The sequence below is a fragment of the Patiria miniata genome, unplaced genomic scaffold (genome assembly GCF_015706575.1).
Source record: "Patiria miniata isolate m_02_andy unplaced genomic scaffold, ASM1570657v1 HiC_scaffold_6, whole genome shotgun sequence".
NCBI lineage: Eukaryota > Metazoa > Echinodermata > Asteroidea > Valvatida > Asterinidae > Patiria > Patiria miniata.
In genome coordinates, this window is record NW_024037073.1 from 16084553 (window position 1) to 16105674 (window position 21122).

Below are 21122 nucleotides of genomic sequence, written 5' to 3' on the forward strand. Positions count from 1 at the left end.
AAATAAACAAACATAATGCACAATCATCATCAATATCATCTACGATGCATTAAAAAAAATACCTTTCCCATGACATTATTAATCAACTTTCAATACACCAGGCCAGGCAAATCAATCAATGATACGAGTACGGATAGAACAAATCCTGCCGCTGCCGCTATAGAGTATATGTTTTCTCTCCGTAAAATCCACAGTTTGGGAAGTCGACCCTTCAAAATCCCGTTAAATATTGACTCGGTAGAAACTGATGGACTAGGGGCGCGCGTACAGGCGTATGGCAGAGACGGGAATCCGACCTCGTCAATTTAGGCAAAAAATATTTGGGGGAAGTTATTCTCACGCTGTTTGCTCTGGGTAGAAGCGTGTGCGTGAACCGTCTATATGCCGAAGTCTCTCGCCGGGGCCGGGGATTGCTTTGTTTGAACTAATACTACTGTTTTCCGTTTTACCTATTGGGGTGGGATGGTGGAGATGTGTCTACAAATCATAAAGCTATCCAATTTATTTCAAATTAAATGTAAATTGTGAGGGAAATCTAGTGAGTATACGTGATAAAAGAGAAAAGTTATCGGCCAGCGCAGTACTTCAACGTGTTAGTAATACACAGGGTAATACATTTTTCGACCATAATGTTCCTGATTGAAGTATTAATCCGAAGAGTTGCAGATACAGGGTTTTCTTTTGTTTTGTAAACATTGGCGCCATTTTGTATGGGCTGCCGTAAGCGGATGGAAATTTCTCCTAAAAGTCATCAGTTAATCCCCCGAAAATTGAAAAGAAAATGAAAGATGATGAAATGAGCTTTAATTTGATGTGTGTCTCGAACACTTTGGAAATATTTTTCCCGAATTTCTGAAGTGTCAGCATTTACCATTGGGGTCTATGGAAGTTTATTTACTGGTCTGCAACCCTGTATCAGGGTACGCCATCTTGAAACTCATAGCGAGGCAAACAACGCTAACATTATCGGCGTAAACATAGTTGTGTGCGGTGAACGAGTGACTCTCACCAAGTTACGGCAGATTGGCAATCTTATATTAAAGGATGGATAACTCAAATTCCCCCAAAATATAAGTATTCAGTGAGTGGAACATGGAGATGCCACCAATCATTAAAAAGCCTGAAACGCTACTATAAAAACCCTGAAACTACCCTCACCCCTTTCAAAATGTGTTTTCTGGATGTTTCAGACCAAATCTAGCACTTTTTATTTGCCACATTTTTTGAAAAAAAAAAACCCTGAATTCCAATTAAAACCAGAAAAAGTGGCATCTCTGAGAACATAAAAGCCTAAAAGACTTTTGGTCATTGGTATTTGTAACGCCAACGCACTGGTATTATGTGCTTAACAATGTGTAGAGTGTGTCAAAATAGGGATATCGGGACCAATGTCATGGTCATTCTAAAGCATGTAAACTTTTCATCATCAAAACACATAGGACAAAAGAATACAAAGACACAGACTGGTATTTTTGAATTGTATATATATATTTGTCTTCTAAAATCGAAAATCTTTCAGTTCCCGCATCTCTTGCAGGTTTTACAATGTGAAATCCAATCCTCTACACTAGTAAAATGAAATTGCATAATTATATTGTTGTTTTTCAATCAATTTTCAAACTCACCCGAAGCAAAATAAAGAACAAAAAAACCAAACAGATAAATCACGCCTCTTCCAAATAATTTCTTTTTCAATTCAGCGTCTTCTCAGCGCTTATTATTGCACATAAACTGTGGTTTTAAACATCGTAAAGTTTATTGATATACTGTATGCCTAAAAACTGTGTTTTTTCCCTTGTTTTTAATTTTGCAAGATTTATTGTTTCCTTGCAACGGCATACAATAATAATTTTTAATTTTAAGCTTATACGCATTTTTTTTGGTTGGGAGGGTTTACTATTATTCTTATGAACAAACTCATGAAAATGGAAAAGCCCCTAATGTATATCTATCAATAATTTCGGGTTTTAGATCGTCTCCCTGTCGCGGGTCACCCCTCATGACTTATGCATTTTAATTGACCCGATTACAAAGTGTCTGGGAACCAGTTAACCTAATCAGTTGGACTTGCCTTGCAGTGCGGACTCATACGCCTTGATATCATTATGTGTGGACACAGTGCCAGAATAGTCTACAATTTGTACGACTGTTGAAGGAAACGTGAACACCGTGAAACAGTGAATATGAATATTTGTCTGACTTGGCAAACAACCAAGTTGTTCGTTGTCCAGGCGCGGATCCAGGGGTGGGCCGCGGGGGCACGTGCCCCCCGTCAAATTGAGTCCACAAAAAAAATGAATAAAACAGGAGGGAAAAAGAGGTGGAGGTGAGAGAAATGGAGGGAAGGAGGAGGGCAACCTTCTAACAAAAATGCCGGCGCCGATATTAAACATCAGCGGCCTGCAAACATTGTGTAGTGGCCGTATGACACAGGGAACTCGAGAAGCTTCGAAGTAAACCGCGATCCCACCGTACGTATCCATACATAACCCTGCATGGTAGGCCTATATGGATTATGAAATGCGATTCATATGAGCGTACGTACCGGTACGAAAAACACGCACGTGTGACGGCCGATGTGCTGTGTTTAGCGCGATGAGCGCGACATACACGTTGAACCACGGATCAGATCCGTGGTTGAACGCTGCTCTTTGGACCACACTATTGGTCAAGGGGTGTGTTTTCGTATAACAATTTGCCAGCATTTCTTCCACGCACTTCCAAGGAGTCCAAAACATGTCCGTTTCAGTAAAAAATGTCCGTAGAAAATCTTATCTTATTGATAAACTGAAAATTTATACTTGACATACAAAACATTAGAAAGCATCCTTGCAAAAGTTTACAAACTAAGTCTATACAATTCCGTTTCAAAAATGCACGAAAACAATTATGCAAACGAAAATGGTTATCAAGTGAAAAACAGAAGAAACTTAAAAGGCTTGTTAAAGCAAGAGTATACATGTATATTAAACCAATGAAAAAAATCCTTATTTAACTTAAAACATTTTGCTCAAATAACTCAGGGAAAGAGGGGCCAGATATCGCCTCAGATTGCACCACAGAGCATCTAATTATCAAAAAAATTCCCGGGGCCCTTAAGCGGGCCCCGGACAAGGGCGGATCCAGGGGGGGGGCCAAAGGGGGCCATGGCCCCCCCCAAAACGAAACCAATTTTTTTTTTTTAATGTGACATCGCAATAAAGGCAGGCAATAAGTACACCACCATCTTTTCCTCCAAAAAAATTGGTTAAAGTGGTCAGAAATTGCCTCAGATCGCACCACAGAGCATCTAGAATCCAAAAAATTTTCGGGGCCCTCACGGGCCCCGAACCCCACGCCGTTATTTTTGAGACCCACTTTTTTGGGGGGGACCAAATTTTTTTGGCCCCCCCAAAAATTGTGTTCTGGATCCGCCCTTGGCCCCGGACCCACGCCGACAGACATTGCGCTCTGCATTATTAGTCCTCGGGGCAGATCTCCCGACGCATCCTTAAAACAGTTTACAATCTAAGACTATCCAATTCCTTTACAAAAATTAAATGCAAGAAATTGATTATGCAGTCGAAAATACTTGGTTATCAAGTGAAGAACAGAAGAAACTTAACTAGGCTTGTATTAAGAAATACAAGAGTACAATTTCAAACCAATGAACAAAAAATTTAAAAAAACACATGGTGTTACCGCAAACCGAAGCGATAATGAAAAAAAAATCCTAATAATCTTCACAACATTTTAATGAAATGGGGCCAGGAATCGCCTCAGTTTGCACCACAGAACATCTATAGAATCAAAAATTTCCCGGGGCCCTTCAGTGGGCCCCGAACCCCACGCCGTAAGACACTGCTTCACGTTCGCATTAGTCCTTGGAGCAAATGCCTCAGCGCATCGCCCGTTGCAACAGTTTACAATCTAAGTCAATACAATTCCTCTTCTTCTTTTTTTTTTAAATACAATGCAACAAATTATGAAGACAAAAATACATGGTTTGCAACTTTGAAGTACACAGTACCTTTAAATTTGTAAAAACAAGAGTATATTGTAAAAAAATCCTTACAAGTTTATCAACTTTTGCACAAATAATTCAGGGGGAAAGGGGCCAGGAATCGCCTCAGATTGCATCACAGAGCATCTAGAATCAAACATTTCCCGGGGCCCTTAAGCGGGCCCCGGACCCCACGCCGTAAGGGCTTCGCGCTCCGCTCTCGCATTAGTCCTCAGAACAAATGCTCTAAGATGTGCCCCCCGTCTAAAGAAATCCTGGATCCGCGCCTGTTGTCCATTACAGGTATTTCACATCCAATCCAAGGCATATGGAAATCGTAAAGACCCTGCCTTTAAAAAAAAAGTGCTTGAAAATCTTAGAGTGAAAAAGCTCGGCAAAAATACTTGTTTTCAAGTAACGCCTTCCGGCAGCGGCGGCGGAACAGGTTTGAAACTGGGGGGGCATGACCAAAAAGGGGCACTTGCAAACCCGTGCTGAAATGTCGACACGTTTTTTTTACCAGACACTTGGCCTCGGTAAAATCAAATAGTAGGGGTGGGGGTGGGGGGGGGGGGGGGCTGGTATCATCTTCCAACATAGGGGGCGCTCTTCAACAACCAATGATTATAAACTAACTATTCATTATGTGCCCATTTGCAGGGCATATTGTATGGGTTTTGGGACTTGGTTTTCATATTCCTCGTTTATATCAAAACTTTTTGGGGAACTAGTTACTTCTAAGAAATAGTACAATACTTTAAGGGAATTTTTTTCTTTATCTCGAGGGGACACTTTTATGCTCGAAGGGGGCACATTTATGGCCGCAAAAGGGGCACTTGGGAAAATCTGGGGGGCAAATGCCCCCCCCCCCCAGCCCCCCCGGTTCCGCCGCCCCTGCGGTCATAATTATGCGAGCAATACCACTGATTCCTGCTCACTCTCCAGTCTAATCAAAGGTTCTTTTTTTTTCTTCAGGTAATTTTTTGTTTTGTTTTGATTTAAGAAAAGCTAACAGAGAAGTTCAATATTTCTATTTTGAGGGTTGTTTTGTTTTACTTTGCCGGCTCATCGTCTGCGTCCCGAAGCCAATCAAAGAAGCTGATGACAGATTTGAGGGCCACGCTTTTACCCAGATTCTCGTTGGGGTCCGAGCTCTCCTGCCAGGCATAGAAGGTTTCCTCGGGTATGACATCCTCGTCGTAGAGGACATTGAAGACGTGTCCTAGTAGTCCTACAAGGAAGGAAAAATTAGAAGTCCTTTATCCATTGGTGCTTGTGCTACATATTGTACTACATTGTATTACATTGTTGATTACATTGTGTTCCCTAATCATTATAGACACACTCTTGGAAAAAATGGTCCGGTTAACATTGTTAACTTATTTCTTATGATGGGACTTGCGGTTTGGCCGAAGTCAATTGAGCGTGATCAGCTGACTGATATGGTTTACGTACAAAACCTCGAGCCAACGAGGTTTTTGTATAGAAAGCTGCCGGACCACATTTTGCGAGAGTGTGTCCGTAATGCTTGAAGCCTGCCGGTAATGCTGAGCCTGCATACTGCCAAAGTTACCAGTGGCATCCCTACATTTTCTCGTGCAAATAGGACCCATTTTTGGACCCTAATTTTATCAAATCTGCTCTTAGATAATAGCCCAAAAGCTAGGGAGATGATCCTCGGCTATATTCGCACAATTCCACCGATTTTTCAACTAGACGGTCTCGTTTTTAAAAAAAAATTGTGGGGGCACTTTTTATGCAAATTAACGACTCGCGTAGAAATTTTTGAAACCCTCATCAAAATTATTACGCCCGCTGTCGGTCTTATTGCGCCATTCTGATATATCTTCTGTCTAGCCCCCCCCCCCACCACCACCACACCGAAAAATAATAGTAATTAAATACTGTTTAAAAATGTGCTCGTTTATTCAGAAATTCATGAAGCATATTCAAACTGATTGGATGTTTCCAAAGTGTCTTTCCCATTTGCAAAAGTTCTTTTTAAAAGCCCATCAGCCATTAGAGACACACTCTCGGAAAAAAATGGGCCGGTTAACATTCTTTAGTACATGAGTGCTACTACATGTACTAGCAGTTATGAACGTGAAGTCTAATTCCTGCAAAGAGTGACAGACGGCAAGTCTCATTTTATGTTTAGGTGCATAAGGCATAATAGGATCATTTGCATTAATCCCAAAAGTAACCTACCAAATTATTATTATACAAAAGCTTTCTAATGGATTAAAGATTGTACTGTTACTAAAAACCCTGTGAAACTGTTCCGTCGGGCTTGCTGAACGTTATTTAGAACAAATCAAGAAATGAAGGTGATTCCAACGATCAATCAATTAACTGATTTTTGAAGTAAAGAGTGCTATTCAGGAAATCGAGCCCATTACTAATCTGGCTTTAAACATTAGGGAATGTTTAATTACAAATTTTAAATTATTCATTGAAGCAGACTGGAATTAATTAGTTATTAACTTGCTTTCATTTTTTCTTCGCAAGTTTCAAAAAATAAAGATTTTATCGCACTTTCAATTCAATATGGCCGACTGGTGCATATAAGGCCCATACAAGAAAAACATACAGATAAGTGAAAATACCCACGGGTTTATCAAGAGTCTAGCTGTTTCAGTAGCCCGGCTGGCTAGTGAAAACAAACTTACAGTCAAACCCTGCCTTCCGGATCAGGCACTTACCGGACCACTGCGGGGGGACATGAGATACTCTGGGATGAAGTCAGTCCCTCCTCTGCTGTAGCCTGGGGGATCAAAACTGCGGGGAGGCCTTATGTCAGCCTGTTGGAGGAGATATAACACATTTTGTCTCGTAATGCTACCTACTATAGTACGCACAGCAACAAAGTATGTAAAAAGTCCGAACACTGCAATAGGCCAGTTCGGTATTTCAATGACCCGAGGTCATTCAGGCCGGATAACATCACTGACGTGATGTTACGCTATATTCAAGCACGTCCATTCCGCTGGTAATTTACACATAAGTGTTGTGCCCTCGAGTTCTTGCGCCTTCGAAATGTTCGATTATCCCAGCTGACCTGTGACCATATCGTTGTGCACATGCATGCACAGTTGAAATACCGTACTGGCTTATTATGTGTGCAATATTTCATAAATTATATTTATTACACTTTTCAGTATTGCTTTGTGAAATCTTGAGGTTGTCTGCCGTCTGGATGCTGCAATATACCAATTTAATATGGTTTGAGGGTGGATAGTCGATATTAACTCCTCGAGCTATTCGACATGTTGGAAGTTGACAAACAAGATCCACGGGGAAGCCGAGGGAACTAGTATGTCAATTTCCAATACTGAGGAGAGCTAATAACAATTACTGTACCTCATACATATTAATGATCGAGAGACGAACTCTCACTGGTCAATTCACCATCACGTGCCAGATGTTATTTTTGCTGTTTACCAAGCGTGAGCACAGAGTTAATATGCATGCGTAGTAGTCTGTTGCACGGGCTACCCGTGCGACAGTCTACTATGCACACGCTTTACAAAGCAATCGTGACTGTCGCACGGGTGTAGTACGCATGGGCAAACATCACCCAAACGAGCTACACACGTACGAAGAGATGGTTTTCCCAAGCTCAATGATGCTGAACATCCTGTACAAAGAATATTGAACACAAACTACTGTATTTACAGCTGCACTGTATTGTAAACAAACTGAGCTAGTGAATTTGAGCAGTACGATTCTAGTGGTACTGGACAAGTTTTTAAAAAAACTTTTTTGAGGTGCATACTGCAGCGAATAAAAACCCCAAATCGGCACTGAATATTGTAGAGATATATAGTAAAACAAATATAACATGGTTTATTTTGGGTGGGCAGCCGATAATTATTAGCTCCCCTCAGTACTGGAAGTTGACAAACTAGTTCCCGGGGCGAAGTTTGTCAACTTTCAATACCTCGGGGAGCGAATATCGATTGTCCACCCTCAAACCATGTTATATTTGTAAACTATCCACCCTCAAACCGTGTATGATATTGTGGCATAAAGACTGGAGAAAACATCCGAAATAAACCAACTCCCAAATGAGCCAAGTACATAGTTATACATGTACCTCAAACACATTCACCAAAATGTGGCCCTGTTAAGCATGAGCGATATTGGTAGAATATTACTGGGTAACCAAAGCACTATTCTACTAAGCTTGCATATAACCCTGTGCGTGAATCCTCGCCTGTGAGCTTGGTAAACAGCAACAAAAAACGGCTGATATGCCGTGGTAAGGGGACCAGTGGGAATTCGGCTCTCGATCATGAACATGTATGAGGTAGAGTAAATCAATATAGATTTTTGGACACAAAAGACAGTGATGAGGTTGGATCTTTATGTTTGCTTTCTGGCCGGCCGGATGTCGGTTCAATAAGATGGTGGGAGATATTTCTCTTTGTTTTGGGTATACCTTGTCCAGCACAATGTCTGGAATGTGTGGAAGCCCTTCTGGTTTGTCTATGCAGTATTGCCGAAATTGCAGCAGAAAGTCGCGAGTGTATTGCTTCCTGACTTGCGGATTCATGGGGCTCCACTGGTCTGTGTTCAAACATTTTTAAATGGAGAGTAAGGATTAACAAAAAAATAACAAAGTTTTCAATCAAAATAAAACTCCGTGTAGAATTTGAAGGGTTTACACAAAATGATAGAACGTTACATTATTGACGAATAGAACCCAATATCAGATGTATATGTTGATCTCTATATTTTGATATCTCGTAGAGTGCATGGCAAGTTATTATAATTTTTTGGGTTACGTTTTTACATTTTATTTATTCTCGTTTAAACCAGTTCGCACCGGATGACGAGAATACATGCAAAGGCTTTGTAGTATTCGGAACGGACGACGGATAAACACGCAGGGAGCGAGGCCGGAAATATCCATCAGCGAGCGAGGCCGGAAATATGAGAGTGCTGCCCGAGGGTGATGGCTTAAACCTGCCTGGCATTGAGGTCAAGTGAAAACCCCTGCGCCTCATTCCATTCTTGAAAAATAATGCCGGTGCGAACTAGTTAAGTACTAGTTAAAGTACTGATCTTGCTTTTTTCTGAATTATTTTTAAGTGAACCTAATGACACGATAGTTAAAACAAAGAAAAGAAAGTGTGGTATTAGAGAGGCACACATCATGGGAATAGTGCCTCTAATAATTACGACCAGCTGGCTGGTCTTAAACACTTTTCCAGTGCAACATGAAATTTGGACTCATACATGTATGAAATCTGGTGCCTTTTACCGTTTTATTGGTTGAACGTTCACAATCCTTACAAAGGCATGCGCAATACTACCAGTGACTCAGTATTTCCTAAATTCACACTACACCGGCACAGCTGCGTTCTGCGCCACATCGCGCAGTATGCGTGACACGAGTGCCAATCTCTATAAGGAGCTGTTTACCACTTTTTTTTGCGACAGGGAAATTCCATAATATAGTTAGAGGGGTGTTTTGAAAAACATGAAGTAATATTGATGAACAAAATCGTTCAACTTGATGTGAATCTGGTTGCCACCAAGCTCGTTTACTATTGCTTGTGCAACTTGGCCCCCTGAACACCCCCAGAGTGCAAGGAACCCTCGCGGGATTATAAACACCATGTCTCATATCACAACAGCCAACTGATGTTGTTCAATGGCACTGACATAATTGGTCTTATAGCTTCTTTGTCACCTGAAGGCATGTCCTCGTCTGGCATCAATGCATTCTCACCGGCCGTGCTCAGCTTGATGGTCTGCAAAACTGGCTGGATGACCTTCTTGGGCTCCTCGGATGAATGGCGTCTGCTGAGTTCAGGGGAGGCGGAGACTGATACTGTGAAGTCTAATTTCTATACAGAGTAACAGGTGGCAAAGAGTGACAGATGATTTATATTCATCTTGGGAATTATCCATTCTTTGTTATACTTACAGATCATGTACTTATATCAATAAATATATCGGATTGTTATGTACTGTTATTTATCATTTTTTTTTAAAAGAACCCAGCATGTGCGTTAAATGTACAATTTCTTTGATTGCACCCTCAGCTCACCACTTTACTTGTCTAAAGTTTGCCTAGTCTTCGCAATGTATTCGTGTATCATTTTGTTCTTCTTATACAGGGTGGATAAAAAAAACACCGAGATATTATTGCAAATTGGAATAGAAGTAGGGCACATGTGAATCAAAGGGAGATATCTTCTGTTAGGGTTGAATCTCCTCTTTAAAATGACACCCTGATCATGTCATTACATTCACGGTTGACTGAGCAGTGACCAATTTTTTGAAGGGGTCTATTTAGACAATTGCGCCACTTTTTAATTGTGGGTTTTGTTGTGTCAATTGTTACAAAGTGAATGGTTGCCAATCAAGGCAGGTGGGGGAAAAAAAGAGAGATTTCACCATGAAAGGTGGCGCAAGTCTCTACATAGACCCTTTCATAAAATTGGTCACTGCTCAGTCAACGGTGAATGTAAGGACATGATCAGGGTGTCATTTTAAAGAGGAGATTCAACCCTAACAGAGGATATCTCCCATTGATTCACATGTGCCCTACTTCTGTTCCAATTAATGGAAATGGAGAATTTAAGTGGACTTTGTTTACAAGTGTTCTATTACCTTCCTATTTACAAATTCTTTGACATCTACTCCGATGGGTAGAAACATGTCCCACGTGAAGCCCGACGACTGCCACATCTCACCTACAGCATCAGCACCCTGCAAAATACCACAAATACTAATTCAAAGTACTAAAACATTTAAAGTGCAAAAATTCAAGCTCATACATTCAGTTCACATGACTATTTTAAAGTTAAGTATTTGTGTCATTAATCTTCAAACCTGTAATCCATGTCCTAAATCCTTAGCATTCAAATTGAGGGCATCAAAATCCTGCAACTTTCAGGAATTGTTTTCAGGATGGGTCCCAAGTTGTTGGAATATCCAGGAGGGGATACTGAGAATTTCGGATGCTAAAACTCAATTTAACAAAATACGATTTGATGATGCAAACCCAACAACGGAAAGCAAGCAAAATAAAGCCAATCAAAGTTAAGCTAAGCATTGTTACACAAAGCTATAAAGCAAACATTTGTTTAACTTATACAGAAGGCTTTAGAGTGCCGGGATAAAAAGCCCCTGGTCTCTTGGCTGATTTGGGGGAATTGACATGAGTGGGTAAGTGGCAGTCGACTTTCAGGTAGCTCGTCAGGTAGCTTGTGATCAGGTAGCAGTATCCAGATCATCTCCGTTGTTAAGGAGACACTAGGTCTTGGAACAGCCCAATTGGGCTACAAAACGTGCTTTGAACAAGATTATGTTAACCGGAAAGAACATTTAAAATTAGGATAGAAACATCCACACAACTATCCTTGAAAAACTGGGCATTTTTGTGTTATTCCTGTATTATGCGTGCGAGAATGAATGTCGGGGTCCACTTTTGCAACCCCATAAATTTAAGCCGTTTGGATGCTAGTTGTGATTTCATTTGTACGCGTAAAGTGTTCGCCTTATGCAGACGTTGAAGAAACCACAATTTTTTTGCATTGGTGATTGGTCACTTCTGTTCCCGAGACACACAACGTGTATATCGTATGAGAACGACACAAAAAACGTATTCGTACTCCGTCGTGTCATAAACGGCAGGTTTTGTTTGTCTTTTCTCGGGAACGGTAAGACATTAGGTTGGTTTCCTTTCAACCACATGTTTGAAATGGGATGAGTAAACAATCCAAAACATGAAAATTTCGGGGATTTCAGGACCTAGTGCCCCTCTAATTATCGGCTTCACACCGTACGTAGCCTCATCATCCAGACACACCGTGTCAATGTGGCACTCTGCTGATATTGGGAATTCTTAGCCTTATATAGTCCACAACTAATACAAAGAAAACTATTCGGAAGGATCTGATTGAACGCAAAAAAAAGAACACCAAGGAGCTAAACACATTCCACAAGTTGAAGACTGGTAGATTCCAGAGAGGCATTATCATGCCTAATGCCTATTATAGTTCCAACATAATAAAGATTGTTCCAGTGAGTTCTTTACATTAGGAAAGCTAATCAAATACAAGTTACAAATAAGAAAACTCAAACAAAATGAAACAAACCCTTCAACTTAAAAAATCAGCGTGGTTTGGTACTACTAACAAGGGACAGATCTTAAGTTCATTGACTTTTCAGAACTGACCAACGTTTTTAAACAGCACCTTATATGTGCCCAGGAAACGCTGTTATGCTGCATATTTAGGAAACTACGGTCCAAAATTCAAAATCCTCCACAATCCCATCAGTATCTTAGGTAACTCACATTTAACTTGACGGCTGTTCGTAGAATCTCAGCCATGAGGTCCCCAGCCTTGTCCACGGCCCGGACCGGTTCCATCATGTCGGCTAGCAGCTTCAACGACAGCGAGTTGTCTCGGAATGTGGCGCCAATCATCTCCCCCAAGTGTCTCCAGATTCGAGGGATTTCAAGCACCATGTCATCGGCATACATCAATACCTCTTTGAAACTATTGGGAAAAAATTGTTACACTTTTCCAACTGTAAAGTAAAAACAACACTGATATATAGTTAGCACTTTTACCTGTGCGTTCTATTAGCTCATCCTGATCAACTCTGGTTAGCCCCACCATGCCGTTTGATTAGCTCTGACATCATTCTCGGGCTCACCCGGGTCAGCCACCACAGACCCTGCCCATGGAGCAGAGTCAGTGCTGGAAATACGTCACACACACGCCTTGTTCATTTCAAGAAACGGACAACTATGGTGGCCGGACAGCAGAAAAGATCAAATGGAACCAAAACTCAACTTCGTTTGAAGTGCAAACATAACTATTTCTTTTATCTCATTGCGACGTTATATAGAGTCTATAATTTTAGCTGTCATTGTTACTTTTTGCAATTGACAGAAAAGCAGTAAATCTGAAAGCAAGACTCATGGCTATGGATGTCACAGGAAGATTATGATGGCCCGCGTTTGAGCGTTCGATTAGCACGGCTCTCGTGGCTAACCCATCTGCCTTTACCCGAGTCGATCCGGGTAATAAGCTGCTCAAATGCACCCTATGTATCACCAACTATCATGTAGATTTTGTCAAGTTCTTACAAGTAGAACAACCATAAGTCATTAAGTCTGAAGTCATGTGACAAACTTTCACTTGAACTGCAATTTTCCTTTGTCATTTCATTGACTGACTGGCTTTACTACATAAAATTCTAGTGGGACCACTACGGCATATTCTTTGTATTTACAGGGACATGAAGCCAATGCCAAGTCTATAAGTTGCTGGCCTCTATCTTCCTCTATTCCTCGAACATATTTTAGTTGACTGTGATGAAGAACGTACCTTTAGCCGCTAGTCTACAGTACTCTCAGCCCAAATCCTGTCACTACAACTAGTAACCTGTATGTAAACTACCCTGGCACCACGCACAGGCTCAAGTCAGACTCAATCCTCCTTTCAATAGACGGCGTTCCCCCCCCCCCCAAAAAAAAACCCCTCAAAGACAAGTCTGTTATAATGCCTAATTATAGTTATACTGCAAGTCCATGCAACACACAAATATAATTGTAAGAAATTTGACATTGAAAGATATTTCATGTTTCACAAACTCACCCATCCACAAACTTTGCTTTGGTGAGGTGGCCTGCTTTCAGCAGCTTGTGGAACAGCATACCCACCGAGTACCTGGCCTGCTGGTTCTTCTCTAGCGTGCAGTTCATGGCTGCGCGGACTACAACGTGCATCAGGCTGGGCGAGTTCAGCTCATTCAGGCACATGATGACTTCCTGTCGGCCAGAGAAAAACAAGGAAACAATAAAACAGCATAAACATGTTCAGACCACACAATTCCAACTCGTACTTTACAAGAACAGGACCATGGCACATCAATATGTGGAGTCTGTGTACAAATATACCCTCTCATTCAGTAAAAAAAAAAACATACCCGATATAACAGCATAAACTGTTCATACCACACAATTCCACTCGCACTTTGTGACAAGAACAGGACTGCATGGCGTCTCAATATGTGGAGTCTGTGTACAAATATACCCTCTCATTCAGTTACAAAGACAGAGTTGGGGAGACCACTGGGAGAGACTCAAATGCAAAGCTGCCGTACACCTGACACTCACACGAGGATGATACTGTACATGCATGGAGTCAATGCCAAAGTTGTAGCATGGGCAGTATAAATGGTAGTTGCACATTGTTGAAGTGCCAGAACGTGCTACGTTCAGAACAAAACCATTTCCACACCACAGTAAACCACTAGCTTTTTTAGAATCAGCAGAAGGGTCAATAGTCATTTATTTGCCCCAAGTCTCATGCAGTTTCTGGCACTACTTTTTTTGTTTTTTTACCCCTGTGATCAAAAAGATTTTCAGGCTTGTAGATGTCTTGGCATATTGGGGGAATTCCATGAATTCTCTTCACTCTGTGATTTTTGAGAGAATTTGTCACCAATTAGGAAATAACAATTGGGTTTTGCCCTGCACCACCAAGTTATGGCCAAAGCAAATATTTAATTTTGGGTTTTTTTTGTGATGGACACTAAGTTAAATCTAAGTTATCTTTTGTTTTCTTCCTTCAACAAGTGGCCTATTCCTAAAACTTTTCTTTCCTTCAACAAGCGGCCCATTCTTAAAAAGATCATGACATAGGGTGGATACATTTTGGCCAAGACTTTTTACCTCAATGTCCCTGATATTGAGGTAATCCTCGATCATCCCCATAGCCTTCATCTCAAACTCGCCTTCGCTGAGTTCACGGGAGGCAGAGACTGGTTTGACTGCCATTGCGCAGTGTATGGCCGGGCCCCCTATAAGAGAAAAAAATCTACTTTTAGGTTATTGGACTAATTACCAAACTAGTAAGTGACATTGCAAACCAACAGGTATGTTGTAGATAGAGGGGAAGCTGGGGTTTGATTTGTGAGGGAAATTTCGGGGTAGGCCTAAAGCAACGATGAAGACGACAAAACGCAACACGAAAATAAAGATGGCGAACACTGCGTCACACATTGAACACCCAAACCGCATTTTCTACCGCAAGAAACAATACAAAATTACAAAAAATGAAGTCATTGGAATTAAAAGAAGTCTGCTTCAGGTAAAAAAGGTCATTTTGGAATTAAAAAAAAAAACACCTTTGACTGTAAATTGATCAAAACTAAAGGCCGGGGCCCTACACAATCGCTGGTTTGACTGCCTCCTTGATGGGATGGAGCTGGCTCAGTAGTTTCCCTGAAATGGTCAACAATCAAAGTTTCATGATGCTAGTTTGTGTTTTATCCTCGATGACATTTTGACAAGCAGTGCATCAGAGTTGCCCACCTCCAACAAAATCAGTATTCCTGAAGCCATCAATCTGTATTTTCATTCCAATATATCAGTATTTTTCACAATTGATGAATTATGATTTCCATAGTCAGAGATAATCATTCAAGCCAACGTTTTAAGTCAAACCAAGAAAACCGATATTCTTACACATATGTCAAAATACGGAAAGATTTCCATATACGAAGTTCACTAATTTTAATTCCTCTGTGTTGACTAACAAGCCCCCAGATAGCAATTTCATGTCATCAAACTCAATTTGAGCAGTGAGAAAATACAAGCATTTTCTTAGAAAACACTTCAAATTTTTCAGTCCAATCTCATAGGGTTTGTACACAGGGTGTTGAGTGAACTTTGTATATGGAAATCTTTCCCAAAATACTGATGCATGTTTCCAGTGACTAGAATCCAGACTTCGCAGACAAAAATTTAACTTACAACTTTTCACCCCAACAATCCACAGAATCGTCCGGAACAGCTAGTACATCATTTATAGCAGTCGCTTCAGCAGAACTCAGTAATGTGGATTTCTCAGGCTAACACTAGACAGGCCTACAGTGAGTGTTCAGTCAGATTCAGCTAAGAGAAACAGTTACGAGAGCAATCCTTATAGTATATACATATGTTTCAAATAAACCATGGATTTCTGAACAAAAACTCTTAAAACAGTAATTTTTCATATTTTTATTAATTTTAATAACACAGCAAAATCAATCTGCTTAAGAAGAGAACAAACAAATTTCATGACATTGAAATTTTCCACAAAGGTTAAAAAAAAACATTATTAAGGTAATAATATATCATCAGTATTAAACTTAGTGAATTTGAAGTTTGGCAACAACAAAGAGGTTTGTTGGCAACACCGCATGAGGAGAGTCGGGGAAACGTCGAACTCACTCGAAGTACTGTCATTGACAAGTGCTGTCATGACTGTGCGCACGATTTAGGCCTACGACGAGAAACTGACAAATAGTTGCTTGGAGGTAAGGCCCCCAAAAAACCGGTAAGGAGAATACAAATGAGAACGAAAGTTACCCCACTTCATGTACACATTCATGGCATTCCTTAAGGCCACTTTATTTGTTCACATCAACCGGTAATTTGATGGGGAAAAAATCAATAATATTCTGACGAACTCACCGCTACGCCGAAACATACCCACTCCGCGCGACATTGCTCAATCACGTGACGTCAATGGCCTGGATGGGGAATTCCCCTAAACTGTGCTAGTCTCCTTATCAGCAGTCTACACCTCCGCGCGCCGCGCCCCGGCCGGTCCCGTACGTGCACTGCTGGCATGGCATGCAACAGTAAATTCACCTAAAAAGGAGGCCATTCCAAAATTTGGAAGACTTTGTTAAATTCAATTTTGAATGACGAAAAGGAGAATAAAACAGAGGCAATCAACTGATATATTAAAGTTGCATTTTTTTTTACAGTTCTGTTGTCCGAAAGAGGAGTGACGACAAGGGCGTTTCCAGGGGGAGGGACCCAGCCCCCCCCCCCCCAAGCCCATGGTAAGTGACGATGCAATAAAGGCAGGCACATACACCACCATCTTTTCCTCACCCAAAAAATGCTCAAGTGGTCAGAAATGTAAGAATGTAACGTACATGCGAACGGTCTCCCCTAAATAAATAGTCAACACCAAGAAACTAGACACCCCTGTTGGTCATCACTTCAACTCCATTTCTGATATGATTTTGCAGGGCATTGAATCTCTTGGCCATCGCAAGGACTCAGTTCGCCTCAGCAGAGAGAAAGTGTGGATGAATCGTCTTCGAACTATTCAACCACATGGTCTCAACATCCAACTTGGAAATGATTAATCCTTTTCTTCCTCCATTGTCTTCTGTTACAGATAATCCATCTGGTCTTCCTTGTTTGTGTTTACCCATCTTCCCCATCTTTCATCCCTTTCCTCCTCAATACTGTCCCCCCCCCCCACATCATCCCTTCACTCTCACACTCTTTTGTCCGTCCCCACTCCCTGTGACCTTTGATCCTTCCCCTTTCTGGTCCCTCCCCTGTTTACACAAGACCCCTTGTGGTTTGCCATCTCCCATCTCCCCCCTCCCATCTCCCCTGCATCTGTCCACACCTTTCACACCTAATCCTCCTTTTGTGTTTCTTCTTTCAGCCCTGCATGTTTGTGTGCACCCCCATGTTAATGTATGTACCTCTGTCATTTCTGTTTTAGCCTCTGAAGAAGAACTTGCTAAGTTCGCAACGTCAGGCCACATTAATTTTAAGATTTAAATAAATAGTCGTGAGAAGGGTGCATTTGTACACTTTTAGTAATAGTATGCCTGTTGGCGGATTTTATCAGCGCTCCCCATTGAAAATATGGCTCGAGCTCCCCCCCCCCCCCCAACCCCAACCTATTGATTTTCGGAGGCCTAAGTGTCTGGAGAAAATAGCCGGTCTACATTTCAGCACGAGCTCCCGGAAAAAAAATCTGGATCCACCCTGCTAGCCCCCCAAAAATATTGACTCTAGAACTGCGCCTGCCCCCCCCCCCCCAAAAAAAACTGTGTTCTAGATCCGCCATTGAGGACAGATGGTACTACTTTTGGTAGTCCGTTTTCTTGAACATGACGCAGCAAAGCTCAGCTCTCGTCTAAATCCACAGGCTGAATTAACTCGAGACAGGGGCGGCGGAACGTTTTTCAAACTCCAGAGACGTGTCAAAATAGTGGTGACGCAACCTCGTCACCGGGGATACTTTATGTTCAACTCGTTTCTAATAGTATCCCTGTATATCCTGAATACAGTATAAGAGGATTTATATCGTGTACTTGTTTTTATTTCCAATGTGTATTCTATTATTAAGTAACATTTTCACTCAAACAATTTGATTTCTCGCGACCCACACCGCGACAAATTGTGGTGCTTTTTTTTTTTTTATCCCGACACCGCATACACAAACACACACACTGCCAGGCACAAGACCAGATTCCCAATTTGCATACAACTTTTGGATATGGCAGGTAGTGATGGGTGCGTACTGCTCGGCAACATGGGAACGAGCTTGATGGTGAACAAGTCCTGGTCATTGTAAAGCATGCAAAATGTTCAAGTCATCATCAAAACACATAGGACAAAAGAATACAAAGACACAGGCTCGTATTTTTAAATTGTATATATATATTTGTCTTCTCCAATCGAAAATCTTTCGGTTCCCGCGTCTCTTGCGGGTTTTACAATGTGAGATCCAATCCCTCTACACTAGTAAAATGAAATTGCATATATTGTTGTTTTCAATCGATTTTCAAATTTACCCGAAGCAAAATAAAGAACAAAAAAATCACGCCTCTTCCAAATAATTTCTTATTCAATTCAGCGTCTTCTCAACGCTTATTATCGCATATAAACTGTGGTTTTAAACACCACAAAGTTTATTTGTATTTACCTAAAAAATTGTGTTTTTTCCCCCTTTTTCTAATTTTGCAAGATTCATTGTTTCCTTACAACGTTTTACAATACAGTGGCATCCCCAATTCTTCCATCTTTAGTAGTAATAGTTCAATATGTATATAACAACGAGACAAAGATAAATTTATAAAGAAAGAATAGTGAAAAAATTAACAAATAATCGACACCATCCAACAAACCCGCATAAAACTATAATATATCCAATTTTTTTCTCTTTTTTTTTATGTCAACTTAAGTTCATCATCTAGTGCAGCACTTTTCTCTGAAATGTTTTCTTTTTTTTCTCAATTGTTAGTATTTTTTATCTCAATCTTATTTTCCTTCATGAAAATTCCAAGTGTTAAGTTCCAGGCCCAGCAAATCATCTCAGGCGAACTTTTGTAGAAGAATAAGTAGGTTACAGTTCACAGTCTGTAATTGTTTTGTTTTTGTTTTTAAATCTGATATGCATTGGAAAATGGTCATGCAATATTATACAGGCTGCATGAATACATAATTAAATGATGAATATGCATTAATGCTCAACCACCAGGTCAAAGGTTGAAGGTCAAAGGTTAAATAAGCAGAGATTGACATTTAAAGGGGTACTGCTAATTCCAGCTCGCCAACTTTGTTAAAAATCCTGGAATTTTTTTTTATCATCGACATCCTCTCGAAAAAAAGCGAGATTTTTGTAATTACTAAAAAAGGCATTCTCCTTGAAAAGGCAAATTTGTTTGTTTTTCCTTTTTTGTTTTGGCAAAATAATTATTAAATTAGTACAACACAATACCCCAAACCTGATTCAAGTTTTCTGGAATAATGAAATCAATGTACAAAATTTTGAAAGCTTAGAGCTTTCATTCACCATAGAATCCGTATACTGACAAATAATCGATATTAAAGACAAACAAATATTACTGCTATTTTCTGTGAAGAATTAACGTCAAAAACGGTGAAAGGTTAAAGTAGGATGCCAATGTCAACTTCATCCATAATGTGTGGTTTTCTGTGGGAAAAGACTTCTTTAAACACCCCCGTATGTGTAATGGTACATTCCAGGCAGCAAGAAATAAGTCTATACACTACTGTACAAAAACGAGTCTTCTGTGCCGAACGGCACGTTCAAAATTCTCAGAAGAATCCCAAGAAAAAAAATCAAATATATATTTTAATATAACGAAAACTTTCTTAAGTCAATTTTTGACCATCAACATAACAAATGAAAGAGTATTAAAGAAAAACCGAAAGGGCTCGCGAATAATTTATTGTCTTTTTATGCATCAATAGTGCTGCATTATAATAATTTGCTTTTTCTTACAAATTCCATTTCCAAATTTTAAATTTTTTTTGGTATTCTTTTTAAATTTGTTTATTTCATAAAAAAGCTAGGGGATGCCACATTGCAGTTTCATACACAAATCTTCAAAAGGTTTAAAATCTTCAAGACGCTTTTGAAGCAAAAAGGCGGCGACTAAAATCAGAGAGATTCAACGAGACCAGGAGGTGAGGGATAAACTGATACCAGCCACTGAAATAACACAAGACTCGAGGCTGTTTACCGGTGAAGAAAGCCACAACATCTCCACTGGTATCCAGCAGGCAACTGCGAGACCCACTTACAAAGTGTCTGGGAACCAGTTAACCTAATCAGTTGGACTTGCCTTGCAGTGCAGCCTCATGCACCTTGATATCATAACGTGGGGACACAGTGCCAGAATAGTCTACAATTTGTACGACTCTTGAAGGAAACGTGAACACGGTGAAACAGTGAATATGAATATTTGTCTGACTTAGCAAACAACCAAGTTGTTCGTTGTCCACTACAGGTATTTCACATCCGATCCAAGGCATTTGGAAATTGTAAAGACCCTGCCTTTGTAAAAAAAAAAAAAATGGTGCGAATAGAAACTCTCACAGTGAAAAAGATACATGTATAAAGCAAAAAATTGTTTCCAAGCAACACCGTCCGGTCGTACGCTAGCTATACAACTGATCCCTGCTTACTCTCCAGTCATGTCAAAAGTTCATTTTTTTTTCTTCAGGTAAATTTTTGTTTTGTTTTAAGAAAAGCTTTGGAGAAGTTCAATATTTCTATTCGAGGGATATTTTTTTGTTTTACTTTGCGGGCTCATCGTCTGCGTCCCGAAGCCAATCAAAGAAGCTGGTGACAGATTTGAGGGCCACGCCTTTACCCAGATTCTCGTTGGGGTCCGAGCTCTCCTTCCAGGCATAGAAGGTTTCTTCGGGTATGACGTCCTCGTCGTAGAGGACGTTGAAGACATGTCCTAGTAGTCCTACAAGGAAGGAAAAATTGGAACTCTTTAATCCACTGGCGCTTGTACAACTCAAGCTGAATCATGTTTTTAAAATTTT

At 40.5% G+C, this 21122-nt stretch overlaps 2 protein-coding genes across 8 annotated transcripts in view; both read right to left on the bottom strand.

The window, feature by feature from the left end:
• Window positions 1-5103: 5103 nt before the first annotated feature.
• On the bottom strand, window positions 5104-16491 carry LOC119743130 (eukaryotic translation initiation factor 4 gamma 1-like). Its single transcript, XM_038219495.1, has 10 exons — window positions 16473-16491; window positions 15771-15911; window positions 14688-14815; window positions 13609-13781; window positions 12297-12501; window positions 10607-10705; window positions 9657-9837; window positions 8424-8551; window positions 6685-6783; window positions 5104-5213 (listed from the first exon to the last, which is right to left on the bottom strand). Exons 3-10 carry the CDS (start codon window positions 14790-14792, stop codon window positions 5205-5207), a joined length of 999 nt encoding a protein of 332 aa, XP_038075423.1. The 5' UTR covers window positions 14793-14815; window positions 15771-15911; window positions 16473-16491; the 3' UTR covers window positions 5104-5204.
• A 1968-nt stretch (window positions 16492-18459) lies between these two features.
• The window catches only part of LOC119743128 (eukaryotic translation initiation factor 4 gamma 1-like), a 51809-nt gene continuing 49146 nt past the window's right edge, over window positions 18460-21122 (bottom strand). For all 7 annotated transcript variants that reach the window (XM_038219493.1, XM_038219492.1, XM_038219494.1 and 4 more), the window contains exon 30: window positions 18460-21043. In XM_038219493.1, the coding sequence (XP_038075421.1) occupies window positions 20865-21043 (179 nt within the window). In that variant the 3' untranslated portion in view covers window positions 18460-20864. The remainder of the gene's footprint in view (window positions 21044-21122) is intronic.